Source organism: Rhipicephalus sanguineus, chromosome 11, assembly GCF_013339695.2.
Source record: "Rhipicephalus sanguineus isolate Rsan-2018 chromosome 11, BIME_Rsan_1.4, whole genome shotgun sequence".
Classification (NCBI taxonomy): Eukaryota; Metazoa; Arthropoda; class Arachnida; order Ixodida; family Ixodidae; genus Rhipicephalus; species Rhipicephalus sanguineus.
The window spans coordinates 139,666,571-139,682,205 of NC_051186.1; the positions used below are offsets into that span (position 1 = coordinate 139,666,571).

Here is a 15,635-nt window from a genome sequence, read left to right on the forward strand (position 1 = left end):
TTTCGAGTGTTCTGCAAGGGGGTTCCGTTGTCTTGAGAATGTCCTGACGTCGTTTTTGTGCTGCTTAATTCTTTCGGTCAAGTTTTTTGTTTCGCCAATGTATGCGGCCTGGCAGTCGGAACATTTGATGGCGTCGTCTACAAAATCGTACATGGTTAATGCCTGTGTGTCTGTGTGTGTGTGCGCGTGTGTGTGTGTGTGTGTGCGTGTGTGTGCGTGCGTGCGTGTGTGTGTGGTTGCGCTCTAATTAAGTTTTCGGAAATGATCTACCAACTAGCCCAACAATTTCTTTTAACCATCTTTAGAGCGTGCGCACGCGCTTTCTCTAAAGTGTGTGATCTTAGGTGAATGCATTTGTGTTGCCGAAAAAGAAAATATGACCTCGATTGAGTCAGTTATGATCGAAACTACATTCGAACAGTTATTACATTTGTCGTTATTTAATTTCAGTTATTATATTCGACGCTCTTCACAGCAATCGTGGCGCATGAAGTGCAGCGTTAAGCCTGAAGCATGAAGCATGAAGTACAGCGCTCCCATTAGAATGGTAGAAAATATGGCCAAGCGAGTGACGAAAACTGAAGTGTTCAGTGTGCATTTGAGATGTACGAGGTTTTCTACATAGATGTGAGTAACCGCTTATCGATTCAGTGCAAATGCCGCACATATCTGCTGTTACCCAGACAACACACTACATCCCAGGGACTTCCCAAAAAAGTCCAAACGTCCCACATCCCAACAAGGTGGTTTTTAGGATGTCCTTTAGACATGTGCATAGGGATCATTCCTAAAACATCCCTTGTAGGATCTGATTGGGACTTTAAGTTAGCGGTGCAATAAGCTACCGTGTTGAAAATTGGCGATCCTAAACAATCGGAAACAGCAACTCCGCCGGAGAGCATGGATGGCGCGCGTGCACAATCGCATATCTACATGCACATGAAAAACAATATATCCGCGTTTTTTGTGAAAGTGTTCGTTTGTTTTTTTTTTGTTTCTTTATAAATGTCGCGCGTTATGAGGACGAGGGATCGATTGCTGTCTGCGTGTGCGAGTGTTGCACTTGGTAAAGGCGGTACAGCGGTACGGCGCACGTACTCGCGCCACGCATGCCGTGCTTTTCGTGAAAGATCAGAGAACGGCGGCCGCACCGCACGAGCGGTGGTGTGGTGGTGTCGTATTTATAAAAACACCGACATATTAACTTTAGAAGAATTGAACGAAATATTGTTATTTTATTGTTTTCTTTATAGGTTTAATACGCAATTGTTCTTTAATTGCGCTTACTGCGAGCCAACACCTGCTCAAATAGTGGACGATTTGCTGCGAGCACTGCGCAGACATTGCCATCGCCATCATGGCGCCCGGCGTGTTTGGAGTTCGGATAGATCAGACTCTTCGTTGGCCCCGTTTTTAGGTGTTTGATCCGTGACGTTTCGTCGAAAAATCACGAGCGCGCATGCCGTAAGTGTTTGCCTGGTTGCAAGATCTTGCCGATTTCAACGTTTTTCCACCTCTTCGGTAAGTACTTGACATGCCTGGATTACTGAAATCAGCACGTTCTTAGCACTTTCTTCTTTGGCTCCCCACCGCGCGCAGGTTGGCGTACGCTGAACTGGACCCTCGCAGCAAGAATGGCACGTGGGAGTAAGTTCTATTTGTGACGCGATTTGGTTTATCTTCCGCAGAAACTGTTAAGCTCACAATGCTGATATGTTGTTGTTGTCGGCCACTGTGTAGATTGACACCGCGATCGTGGAACACATGGCTGATCTGCCTCGAATAACTGCAAGCCGGCGCGTGCGTAGTGCCGTGGAGAACAATCAGAAGTCCTGGACGACAAAGAAAAAAACTTCAAAGGTTTGTTGTACATGTTTTCCACGGCAACTGACATAAACGTAAAAAAAATATTGGAATGGTCAAATGCATGTGTCAAGTTTAACCATTTGTAGTGGGCTGTGGGCATGAATTAAGCATGGCTGCACACAAGACTGGCGTGCCCTCAGTTTATGCCCAGTACCAAATTTTTTGCTCTCATTATGACACCATTTGTAAGAAAAGCCAGAACTTATGTTCAAAACAGCGCATATTCTTGCTATTCTTTTATTCAGTTGCACGTGTAAGTCCTGCTGCTGGCCATCAGTTAGCCGGTTATCAGAAGAAAAGGGCACAGCCCAGTTTTGTACTGGTATATACCGTATCGTTTGTGATTATGATCATGATTTTTGTCTTACTGAAACAAGAAACTGAAAAATGTATGTTGGTGTTTCTGCTACATCTCTATGAAGCAGCAGAACCTGTTGCTCAGTCACTTGGTGCATATTAGCAACTGGCACCTTGTCTGGCTTCCCGATACCTCCGCCTTTTTTCAGTGCATGTTGTTTTCATCCTTTACCAGCAGTCAAGTAGTTTCACACAACCGAAATGACCAACTAGCCCACTCTGTTTGTCAAGTAGGTTTTACTTCCAAACAAATGTAGCACATTTGTGATATGCACTGTTGCTCAATGATATTCTTTTTGCATGTGCTAGCTGTGTACACATATTACATGATCTTTTTTCTTTTTTTCAGCTGCTTATAGTAGTGGTGCCCCTGGTGTGCACCTTTACCCCAAATGTCTGCACCTTTGCCTACCGGTAATGACATAGAATGTGCTCAGCTTCCTGGACATAGGCATGCAGGTTACGAGACGGAAAACGTGCAGCTTAGACTTCATGCTTGTAAATGCGAAAGTTGTAACCGACATAATTAGAGTAAGCTAAAAGGAGAAATTTCTGCTTATGAGCAAGTTATTATGAAGCAGGTTTTACTCCTCTTAAACTAGCAGACATGCAACAACACAGTTGTGCTATGTTTGTTTTGTGCGCCACGTTCATGCATATTTGTGCTTGCAGTGGATATGCATATACATGAAGGATTTGTTTTTGTTTTCCTCAGCTGCCTCTGCGAACCCCGCTCCTGGACAACAGCTGGGAGGCTCTGTGTTTAAACGCGTGCACCTTGGACGTCATGCTCGTAAATACTAATTCCTTTGTCATTCCTGGCATGAATTTCGTTGGTAAAGCAATAAGTAAAATTGTGCATTGTTGTTTACAAGCACTTCAGTATGAACCAGGCTTAAAGGAGAAGGGACCGACAACTGGCCAGAACTTGCGATTAGATCCTGTCAGAAATGAAAAGACCGCGCTATATACTGACATATTCCAGCATCCTTTTTGCGCTGTGAGTAGGATTTATATCTCTAAATTGTGTTTAAAAGTAACAAAAAAAAGGCATGTTGTGCAACCTATTGCAAGAGCCTTGAAGCTAGATTGCGGAGTTGATCACTTTGCTGTACAAAGTCACGTAGTCTGATACCGTCATGTGTGCCATTATTGGTCCTAAAAATATTAGTATGTATATTACTATCCATCCCCGCTCTATTCTGTGCTGCTTATGAGGTAAAAGGAGTTGCATGGTGACAAGTAACGGCGCTACCTTCGCGGTAGCCAGTGGACCATGTCGAGCCGCAGCGCATGCGTGCGAGTACACACACACGCAGTAAACCGCCGCGCTCGAACACGAACCGCTGTCACGCTCACTGTTTGCAACATGTCTTGTCACGTGTGTATACGACTTCATATCCGTCGCAGATAGAAAAATTCGAATTACAAATGTTTCACGGCATTTTCCACGCCACCATTCCTTGATTATACACTCTGACTGGTAAGCTTTCTGTCGCCTTAAAGAAAATAGGTACCATAAAAGTTGGTTGTCGGTCCCTTTAACCTCTTAACACACACACAGGACAAAATAGGCATGCTATATCCCCGTTGTGCACCATCTTTGTGCGTTTGTGTGTGCAGTATGGACATGTACATTAAGGCTTTGTTTTTGTTCTCAGCTGCCTCTGCGAGCCCTGCTGTTGGACGCCAGCTGGAATGCTCTGCGTTTGAAAGCGTGCACCCCAGATGTCATGCTCATAAATACAGAGTTCTCATGATTCTAGTGTTGACAAAGCAATAAGTAAAAGCAGGCACTTGTGCATCTGGAATGAGGTTTAACCCTGTCTCAGGAGACATAAGACAATGTAGTCATGCTATGTTCCTGTTCACCATTTTCATGCATGTTGTGTGCAGTACGTATACATACATGCAGGCTTTGTTTTTGTTGTCCTCAGCTGCCTCTGCAAGCCCTTTTGCTGGACGCCATAGAAGGCCCTCCACTCGAAAGTGTGCACCTTAGACTACACGCTCATCAATACCAAGTTCTCTGTCCTTCTCGGCATGATTGTAGTGCCATATAATAGTGAGGCAATAAATCATTTTTGCTGGTCACTTGATGTTCCATGCATGTTGCTTGGTTTCTGAACACTTGACTTGGGTTTAGTTATCTATGTGAAAAAAAGTGGGTTGGTTGGACGAGGAATATGCTTTCCTGGAGAGGCAACTGGCTCTCAGGTAGGGGGTGGTCGAGCGCGATGAAGCAAGTTAACATGTTATGGGAGCAGATGTCCCACCCTTTTGAAATAATCCTGCAGTAAAAAGTCGCCACATGTCCCAATAACATCCCACACGCATGCAGTTTTGGGACATCCCAAAAAGGTCTTTTTTTGTATCACTTGGGATGTTTTTCCACCTTGTGTGGGACGTCTTTTGGATATCCCGAACTCCCAAAAGGGATGTCATTTGGATGTCCCTAGGATGCCTTTGCGTTGTCTGGGTACGCTATTATCTTTGGCGGCAAAAACTTGCCAAGTGGACGTTGTGGTCCTGGGCAGCACATGAGAAATTAATTTTGTTCTGTTAGATTGTCGCGAGCGCGGAGAGACTGACATCTGTGTTTCTAAACCATAAAACGAAAAGGCGGGCGACCGGAAGTAATTATGAAGAAAAAAAGGGAGTTTACACAAGTCGTGTGAATCTATCTATCTATCTATCTATCTATCTATCTATCTATCTATCTATCTATCTATCTATCTATCTATCTATCTATCTATCTATCTATCTATCTATCTATCTATCTATCTATCTATCTATCTATCTATCTATCTATCTATCTATCTATCTATCTATCTATCTATCTATCTATCTATCTATCTATCTATCTATCTATCTATCTATCTATCTATCTATCTATCTATCTATCTATCTCGCATTTTCATGCAACTACAAACCGCGCAAAAATACATCATAAATATCTGCGTGCTTCGCTGCAAATGTCTAAAGACGATAGAAGAGGCGCTGCGTGTGATATGGACGCCATCTGGCAATACGTCGGGAAACATGAGTGCTGTGTTGCGGGCTGGTAGTCCCGGCGCAGCAGCAGGCGAAGACCGGCGGTGACCAACACGACCGGCGGGGACGCCAGCCAGCCCGAACACGCGGTTTGGCGCGAAGCGCTGAAGCTGAAGAAACGTCCGCACTCAACGAGTACTCTCCACACACTCTTTTATGTACACGTCGCCTGGGTAAAACAGGAATGCCAGAGCGGCGCCCCATGGCATTCGTACAGTGCAATACAGAACCGAAACCGAAACACAACAATGAGCTCGTGCAGAGGGCACGGAGGAAGGCAAGTTTCAGCGCAGTCGCATTTTCAGCGCAGCTTAAGAAACTAGGGTCTCTAGAATTACGTATGTATGCATTTTCTAATAAAGGAACGCATCATCTAATACTTACCAAGTGATGTTGCGCCTCAGATATGCGTAATATTTACTTTTTGATCGACAACGTTCACAAGTATGAACAGCCGTACCAGTTCAAGCTGGGCGGGCGGTAAGCAAGTGGTTCAACTTTGGCCGGGTGGTTGAATGGAGTGACGTGCCGACAAACAGAAAGACAGACAGACAGACAGACCAAAATTTCTCTTTTTAAGTATCCCAAGAAAGACTATCGTCTTTAAAAATCATCGCATCTCCACGAAGTGAATGATGTGTAACAAGCGTCGAAGGCTGGGCGAGTTGGTAAGGTTCGTTGCTTCTTTGTGTCCCGTCTGCTGCGCAGTTTGCTAGAAGAAGAAAGTGAGTGATGATGAGTGGGCGAAGCACCTGGGGATCGTTCGGTGTTACCGAAAATCACCCTTGACTCTCGTGTATTTTTCACTGCAGCGTGCATAGTGCTGTCACATGCTTGATTGATGGGCGCTTAATGTCGGTGTTTTTACGGTGTTTTGTCATTTTATATTTGTGCTTGTTCACATTTTGTTACTCTTTAGATATTTTGTTCTTACGGTGTTTTGTCATTTTATTTTTGTGCTTGTTCACCTTTTGTTAACCTTTTTTATCAGATGTTTTCGGTTTCGACTGTACACGGTGCTGTCGGTGCGCTTTCGGTTTCGTCTACTGTGACGGCCGGACGCGGATGGACGGACAAGCCTCGGCCAACAAGAGGAAGAAGACTTCTCCTTGGTCCGAGCGCGCGCCCACTTATCATCATCAAGGCGCTCGAAGAACAAGAGCAAGAAGACTTCTCCTTGGCGCGAGCGCGTACTCACTTATCATCATCAAGGCGCTTGAAGAACAAGAAGTCTTCTCCTGGGCGCTAGCGCTGTCGGTTTCGGTTTCGTGACGGCCGGACGCGGCTAGACGGACACACCTCGGTGCTTCGCCTCTAAAAAAGCCTGCGTATTGCTGTGAAGGCGTCTTTCTTATATTATAGTGAGCAGTGCCATGAAGCCATCTCGTGCACCAAAAGTCGCATTGAAAACACAATAATTTCATTGAAAAGTTGTATACCGAATCCTATGTATAAAACTGATTCCCGTTTTATTTTTCACATGCTCGATATATGGGGGTTCGACTGTACCCATGTCGAGTATTCGCTAGGCAACATCCGATTCCAGGGTGCTGCTAGATAGCCGCACTCAGCCAAGCTTGCAGGATGTGTGACATATGTAGCGCGACTACAACACAGAAAAGATAACGGAAGCTGTCGCTGCTCACCCTGAGCGAGTGTAATATGAGGTTTGTTCCTTTACTCGACGCAGCAGGATTTCGAGAGGCTTTCAGCCACTCTGCTTCTGCGGCTGTTTTTAACGCTCTCGTGGCACCGCATGGCCTGCGTCACCGGGACGCGCTAATGGAAGTGGGTGCCATGGGGTGGCGTCGCGCACAAGCCGGAAGCTCGGACACTTGACCGCCACTCGGCGGCACCTTTTCGTGGATCGATTGTGGCCGCCGAAGTGGTTAAAAGGGGTCGTCCGGCGCGGACACGCCGAGACGCGCACTAAGCACGAAGCCGGCACGCCGCGACAGCGTCCGCCCATCACCATGTCACAGGTGAGGCGATGAGTGAGAGCAACGCGGGGTTTTCAGTTTCCTCTACCAGAGGCCAACTGGTAACTTGATTCATGGCTGCGCTAAAAACACGGACAACAGAAGAGACGTACACACGACGGGCGCAAACACATAAAAGAGCCCAGGGGACTAGAAATTTGATGCAGCAATGCTTTCATTTGGGCCAGTTGGTGCAAACTTGTAACTTGATTCATGGCTACTTTTATGTGTTTGCGCCCGTCGTGTGTCTCTTTTGTTGTCCGTGTTTTTAGCGCAGCCATGAATCAAGTTACAAGTTCGCACCAACTGGCCCAAATGAAAGCATTACTGCATCAAATTTCTAGTCCCCTTGGCTCTTTTATGTGTTTGCACCCCTCGTGTGTACGTCTCTTCTGTTGTCCGTGTTTTTAGCGCAGCCATGAATGAAGTTACAAGTTTGCACCAACTGGCCCAAATGAGAGCATTACTGCAGAGGCCAACAAAAGAGGCTTCTACGTTGCCCTATGAAAAAGTTCTTCGGCGCTCATGTTGACCGCGTTGTGACAACGGTAGGGTGGCTAGCCACCCTAACAACGGGATCGTCAGTGAGAAAGATTTGCATCTTTCTGACTAAAGACGCGCATGTTTTTGGGCTGCTTGAGGCATGAATTCAGTTGGGTGACGTCCTATGCCTGGGCCCTGTATGATACTTTCCCTCTAATGACTGCGAGAATTTTCCTCACGCCTTGAACACGTCATGCGCTTGCTGCTGTGGCTATGATGTTTTCGGCAAAAAGTCATTCCTTTGATAGATAGATAGCAATACAAAACTCCGTTCCATATAAGGTGATTTGTTTTGATATTAAGAAGTTCTCACAAGTTCCCCACACTTTCATCCCGCAACTTTGCGAGGATGAATCGCACAAAATAATTTTAAAGGGACCGACAATTAACTGGTCACAACGTGTGATTAGATCCTGAAAAAATGATACGACACTGAAATATAGTGACATTACAGCATCATTTTCGCCTGGTGAGTAGGATTTATATGTTTAAATCGTGTTTAAAAGTAACAAGAACCGGTACGTGGCGCAGCCTAACGGAAAAGCCTTGAAGCTGGTATGGAGTCGATCACTTTTTGCTGTACGTAGTCTGATGTTGTCATGCGTGCCATAATTAGTCCTGAAAATTAGAGTATGTATATTAATATCTATCCCCGCTCTATTTTGTGCTGCTTACGAGGTAAAAGGAGTTGTACGGTGAGAAGCGGCGCTGTCTTCGCAATGACCAGTGCAACATGTCGTGCTGCGGCGCATGCGCGCGGAGTGCACGCATGCGCGGCAAACCGCCACGCTCGAACACGAACCACTCTCGCTCTCACTGTTTGCAGCATGGGTTGGCACTTGTGTTTACGACTTCATATTCGCCGCAGATTGAAAAATTTTTATTACGAATGTTTCACAGCGTTTTCCACGTTACCGTTCCGTAATTAGACAACCTCACCGGTAAGCTTTCCGTTGCGCTAAAGGAAATGGGCACCATAAAAATTGGTTGTCGGTTTCTTTAAGGCGCACTTTCGCTTACATTATTCTTGTACATTTTGTCTATTATTTCGCATTGGATATTTCTCCTTTCACTAACCATTTTCGATCGTAATAACGTTTGTCTTGATTTTATTGCAGCCTTTCCTGCCGCACCATACCTCTTTGAGCTGTTAAATTTGTAAGAATACACTCCACAAACCACATATCTCCTCGAAATGTCCCAGAAAGGTTCCGGTTGGGTGCATTCGACTTCCTTAGAAGAAGCCCACTACAAAAAGAAGCGTCGCAGGAACTTTCTAGCAATACGCACTTCCCTAAAAAATTGTTTTCCCAGGGACCTCTCCATAAGGTTTCTCGTTAATTTCTCGGCTGCTGCTCAGAATACCGAAGTGGTTTTTTTTCTGTGCAGCATTTGCATATCGAAACGCACAAGCGAGCCAAACTTCATTCTCTTGAATCCAAGGATGTAGCCAGCGCCAGGAGCGGCATCATCAGTGAATACAATTCACCGATGTGCCACTCCCGCTCCTGGCCACAACCCTAGATTTAGGTGCACAAAATTGGGCTGCCATGGGCATATACACATCTAAATGTTACACACAAGAATCCGGTTCGTTGTACTGATACACGTTTGTTAAAAGTGTGCAAACAAAACAAGATTTACTTTAAAAACTGATCACACACATTCTGATAATATACTTTTAAAGACGCCTAGGCGCTGGAGGGTTGACGTAAATGACTGTGTAAATAATAAAACAGTTCATTTGCAGCACATCTTATACGTTCTCGCTCAAATTGAAAAATCTGTGTTGTAAGACTTACATTTCTGTCCCGATTTTCGAACATCTGGAAGAAAGCAGAACCAAAGAAAACTGAATGAATTAAGGCATATCTGCCAGATCGTTAACACTCCGCGCAACCTTCTGCTGCATTCTGCCCACAAAACTCGAAGGCCGCTTGCCACATAAAAAAACAATATGTACCAGTGTGATGATGTGGATTGTGTGGCCCGTGACGGGGCGAAGAGGGAACGACAGTTCTGCTCTGCGTTACCCATTGGAAGAGAAGACGAGGAAAAGGAAGCGCGAGCGGGGCGTGCGGCTCGAGCAGTTGGAGCGCGACACGGTTGGAACGGCAGCCGCTGGTCGGCGGTTCGGGTCGCGACATCGCGCAACCAGGCGTCCGGCAGCCTTGCGGACCTGGTGAGCCTGGCTTCTTGCTTCGGGCTGCGTCACTCAACCAGGCGTCCGGCAGCCATGTGGACCTGGTGAGCCTGATTCCCGCTCTGTGCCCGGTGCTGACACGGAGGCCGGCAGCCTAGCCTGTTCCTGGCCTGAGGTCTTGGGGCCCGAGTGGTGTCACGAGGTGGCCGCGGCTCATGTTGGCGACGGGCAGTTAACCTGCACTGCAGTGGCCTGGTGATCTACCGGCCTGCAGTGCCACCATCACCACCACCACCACCTCGCCACGGTCAAGGCAGCGTACCGGTGACGACCGACCTCGCCGCAGCGGCAACAGGCATAACGGCGAGTAGGACAGTTTGCGTGCCGAGGCGCGTAGGACGTTTAGAATGTACATAAGGAATGATGTAGTGTGTTGTGTGTAAATCGTCAGTTATCGGTTGTGTTAAAGTCTGTGTTGTGTGTACAAAATCACCTGACTGCCGGTGGAATTATTTCGGATCCTGGGCCCACATTACACCATCACAACCAGCATGATCACAACTTACGTAATTTCAGCCTGAGTACAGTAAAAACAACAGTAAAAACATGGCTGATCCCTCCATCATAGCAATCGGCAAAACACGAAAGTGAAACTTGTCTTCACAGAAGCAGTGTAGTGATATATGAGAGCATGTACAATGTCTATTGGTGTTTGGCAGCTATAGCACCGTTTGACGTGGATGCACCTACGTTGACGCCTAGTGTCACACCTCCATCGCAACGGCTAATGCCCATGATCATGATTTAACCGTTGTGGTAGCTCGTCGTCGATTAAGGAGAGAAACGGCATGGTGTGCACTCCCGAGTAATACGGTAGCCTACGCCTGTGCAGACTGCAGTCATGCATACAATATCACACTGCGCTTCAGCAACACGGGGGGGGGGGGGGGCAGAGGTTCGTAGCTTGAGCCACGAACGCGCGCAGGCGTTCCATGTCTCGCTGGTCTAGCAGCACCAACGCACGAAATTCGTCCGTCGACATCGTTGCCTTTCTGCAGCGCTCACTGCGGCAGTTTTATTAGTCGGTGCTATGCGAAACACCGTTGGCGCATGTCGAAGCGCACTACTACGACGAGGCGTCCCACGCTAACACGAAGCGAAAGGTAAAGAATGTAACAGCGTCTAGGGCGATGCCAGCGCGGCCGGTGTTTTTCGCTGGTATCGAGACGCTTTAACCAGGCCTCCTGGATTCCGCGCCGGCGCGCCATCTCGGAGGTCATGCTTTAACTGCGTTATTACCGAATCATTCTCTATCGGCGCTATACTCGACGACAACTTATCTTGGCATTGGAGCGAAGCGTACGGAGGCGGGGCATCCGCACATTAGTGTTACTACGCAATAGTTCGGCATCTTGCAGCCAACTTCAGTTCCAATTTCGGTTTCTCTTGCTCGCATCGCTAGAGCGTTTAGCACTATACGTATACATGCAGAACAGAAACAAAGTGAAATTGTGATCAGTGTGCGCAGATGCATCTACCTAATGTACTGTATATTGTCACGGGGTTGTTACGTTGACGAAGGCAGCAGTGGGCATGTCGAAGATCAAACTCTTCATTTGGCCGAACTTGTGGCCGGGAAACGAGTCAGTCAGAACGTCAACTGTCAATAATTCTGACAAGTGGTAAAGCGTGTCGGCTTTTATACATGTTCTATAGAATGTTCCAGCGTTATCGCTGGTGGCCACGTAATCTCTAGACTATTCGCGTACCGCGTGCAATCTTAACGGAAAGATCTAAAACAATCGTGACGCTTCGCGGTCTGCGCGGAGCATTCCAAACAGTCTTTGCGGGTGAAGCCCGAAGACAACAAAATAAGACACATGGCAATATGATGAACGCCGCCAAGGACACACCGCAGCCTGAATACGGTGTTTGCTCGATTGTAACGCGATCACGATTGTGGCCGAAGGGCGACTTTTGTAGCAAAAATTTGGAGAAGAAGCTCGCATTGTATTCCAATAAATACGGAATGCAAGTACCTGAATTGGGTTTAGATTTAAAGAGAGCTCACGCTTAATTAAAAAGAGACTGACGCAGATTATTTTATCAAGCTTCGCTGGCCACATTTTCACAGGGCGTAACAGCCACCGATGTTTTTCCATCTGTACCTGCAGTATGTAACAGGTATTTCCCATAATACCGATTGTCACTGGTAGAAAAAAATCAAGCATAAAAAACCGTTCATATATTTTATTGCATTACATCCAGGCATGATTTGAAAGAGCACGAAAGCAAAAGGCAAGTAACTATATTTTATAGCATAAGAAGGCACATTGCGAACAAAAAGGCCAAACGTTCTTGCCGCTCTTAATCAGGATTTTCCAGACGCTTCGTTAATAAATCAGTCTTGTCTAATTCACAAATTACATTTTTTCAAATTATTCATGATGTCCGACAACAAAAGCATTTCCACCTAGGCTTTCAAGCGCAAATAAGAAAGCTTTTCCGCAGTGGGGAATACAATATTTTTGGGCACTCTGTGTCAACATATTGACATGCACTTATGGCACAGAGCGTGATAACCATAACAACTTTTTGCTGACACTCAAAACATTATTGCACTTGTGACATAGAACATAACCATTACAACCTTTTGCTGGCACTCGATGTCAACATGACATTTTACACGTGTGAGTCATGACACAGAACATAACCGTAAGAACGTTCAGCTGGAAATCAATGGCAACTGAGATTTCGCACTTGTGACCATAGGTCGGCAAAAAAAAAATTTGCAGAGGCTTAGCTCGGCTATGCCAGGATATACGTAGCGTTAGCAAAGGTTCAGCTGATTATTCTTAGCTTTCCAGATTGTCTAGGATTATTACCTTTCTTCTGTTCATTCTTCGTACGCAGAACCGCTAATTGCCAGGCAACTACTTCGGGATCCGATGAGATAAGCTTCTCGGCTCTTCTGCGCCGTCGAGCAGCCTTTGCGCTCTCCTTCTCCATGGCGTTACCCACCTGCAAACGCCAGTCAGAGGGGCTATCAAGCGGCTCCAGCGCAGTGTCAGACGGCGACTGCGCAGCGAAGGCGAACAGCTGCGCGCGCGCGCCGGCGCCACTGTGTGTATGACTACGACGTCACTCCTCTCGAATGCGGCGCAGACCAGCAGCGGCGAGCCGCGCGCGGCGGTGGCGGAGTCAGCGCGCGCGCCGGCGCCAGCCTGCAGTGTCTGCCGCGCCTACGACGCCGCTCCTCCCGAACGCGCAGACCAGCAGCGGCGGTGTCGGAGAGCGCGTGAGAGGCCAGCTCCGGTGACCCAGCTGTGTGACATCACTGATCCTCGCGCATGCGCAGCACGGCTCATGATGCTCCACGCGAAATCGGCTGCGGCTAGGCAAGTGTAGCTAACGCTATAAAAATTACACCATCTCCCGCTAAAGGGGACCATGAAGCGATGCGAAGCCGGAGCACAGTCAGAGGCGCTATCAAGCGGCTCCAGCGCAGTGTCAGACGGCGACTGCGCAGCGAAGGCGAACAGCTGCGCGCGCGCCTGCGCCACTGTGTGTATGGCTACGACGTCACTCCTCTCGAATGCGGCGCAGACCAGCACCGGCGAGCCGCGCGCGGCGGTGGTGGAGTCTGCGCGCGCGCCGGCGCTAGCCTGCAGTGTCTGCCGCGCCTACGACGCCACTCCTCGCGAACGCGCAGACCAGCAGCGGCGAGCCGCGCGCAGCGGTGTCGGAGAGCGCGTGAGATGCCAGCTCCGGTGACCTAGCTGTGTGACATCACTGATCCTCGCGCATGCGCAGCGCGGCTCATGATGCTCCACGCGAAATCGGCTGCGGCTAGGCAAGTGTAGCTGACGCTACAAAAATTACACCATCTCCCGCTAAAGGGGACCACGAAGCGATGCGAAGCCGGAGCACTTGCACGATCGCGTTCCGGTGGCGTTCGTTCGGCATGCTACCGACCTCGGGCATGCTACTGACCTCGCGTCGTGGAACGTGAAGAGGAACACTACGTGCGTCGTATCTTGCCAGTAGCCTGGCCGTTAATTCTCACAGGGCGAGCGGGGAACGCGATCGACAAGTGCGCGAGAGGGGAGCAGCGTAGGAGAGGAGAGAGAGGGGGAGGGGACGCGCGTGCGCTGGCGCTCGTCGTGGCGCTGCGCAGGAGAGAATTTCGGCCTGTCGAGCCCGCATTTCAGATGAGTCAACGGAAGCAAGCGCTCTACCACTTGAAGGAGAGGAGACTGGAGGAGAGTAGCGCATGCGCCGCGAGAGCAGAAGCGAGAGCGCAGGAGAAGCGCAAGCAGGTGCTAGTAGAGAAATGGAGAGAGTAACGCGCAGCTGTTGGAGAGAGGAAGGAGGAGAGCTGCGCATGCGTAGTGTGAGTGTGGACTACCAGGCCGACGCCGAGGGACATACCCCCGAGCAAGAGATGCCTTCGCACCTAAAAAAAAAAACTGGAGCTCACTTACTCAAGAAAAAAATCACAGCATATCCACGGGGTGAATGATGATGAGTGGGGCGACGCTCCGGAGGAAATCATCGGTAAACCGTGAAACCCTGCCGTGGAATTCGCCCAATACATCATATAAAGAGTGTCAAACACCGTGTATATATTAAACATCAAAATTTTATTGTACTGTTGGTGTACGTGGTCCCTTCATTATCACCGCATTGTGATCGTCGAAATGCAGGGAAAGTGTCCGCTCCCGAGCGAAAGAGAGAGCGCGCCAAGAGCGAGCACCTTGTCTGCCTCCATCCGGCGACGAGCGAAAGAGAAAGCGCGCCAAGAGCGAGCGCCTTGTCTGCCTCCATCCGGCGACTCCGAGCGAAAGAGAAAGCCCGCCAAGAGCGGGCGCCTTGTCTGCCTCCATCCGGCGACTCCGAGTGAAACAGAAAGTGCGCCAAGCGCTAGCGCTTTTTACGATCGCAGGCATCCAATGACATACGCCATTCGCTTTATACAAGCGCCATCTGTCATTTTTAAACAGCAATTCTAAGAAATACATGAAACGCCATCTAGTGAGCAATTCATTAAACTAAAGCTCTAAGAAATACATGAAACGCCATCCAGTGAGCAATTCATTAAACTAGAGCTGGCTACATACATACACTACTACAGAGGAGGGAACGACCCACACCCTAAGGAGCTTCGCCCCTAAAATATTTTGCTCCGAGAGCTCACTGTGACTCAGACTCACCAAATTTCCCTCATCCGGACTACCTAAACCTTTTCTCGACCAGACTCACTCGAGCTCAAAATTTTGTTTTTTTATATAGAAAAAAAATAACATGAGAAGGTAGGCTACATTACAGCCGACTATCTCACCAACAAGAAGAAAGAGGCCATAACAAGAAAAATGGAAACAAAAAATACAAAAAGAAAAACAGTGAGTTGAACTATGCACATATGCAACATGCGTCGTACAACTTAGCACTTGCAGAGTCCAAGGGCAGAGTCTAGCACATAGAGGGCTGTGTCACAAAACACCTCGGATGCAGTCCACAGAGCCAGTCTCCCATACATGATTAGAAAGTATTCTGAATAATACAATGCTATGAAAGTAAATAACAAGGAAGGCCAGGGTACAATAACTCAGTAAATGAGCAAATAAAACACAAAAATGACAAGTGGTATCACAAGCTCAGGTCCCATTGCGACAGAAATGAAACAAGGCAGC

General features: G+C 47.8%; 1 protein-coding gene and 1 long non-coding RNA gene across 2 annotated transcripts in view; both read left to right on the forward strand.

The window, feature by feature from the left end:
* Positions 1–1,485: 1,485 nt before the first annotated feature.
* On the forward strand, positions 1,486–4,190 carry LOC125756327 (uncharacterized). Its single transcript, XR_007414376.1, has 5 exons — positions 1,486–1,521; positions 1,600–1,647; positions 1,741–1,860; positions 2,939–3,016; positions 4,161–4,190. It is a non-coding gene; the product is annotated as an uncharacterized LOC125756327 (long non-coding RNA).
* A 2,980-nt stretch (positions 4,191–7,170) lies between these two features.
* LOC119374804 (uncharacterized) overlaps positions 7,171–15,635 on the forward strand; it is a 139,778-nt gene continuing 131,313 nt past the window's right edge. The window contains exon 1 of the mRNA XM_037644987.2: positions 7,171–7,259. Within this exon, the coding sequence (XP_037500915.1) occupies positions 7,251–7,259 (9 nt within the window). The 5' untranslated portion in view covers positions 7,171–7,250. The remainder of the gene's footprint in view (positions 7,260–15,635) is intronic.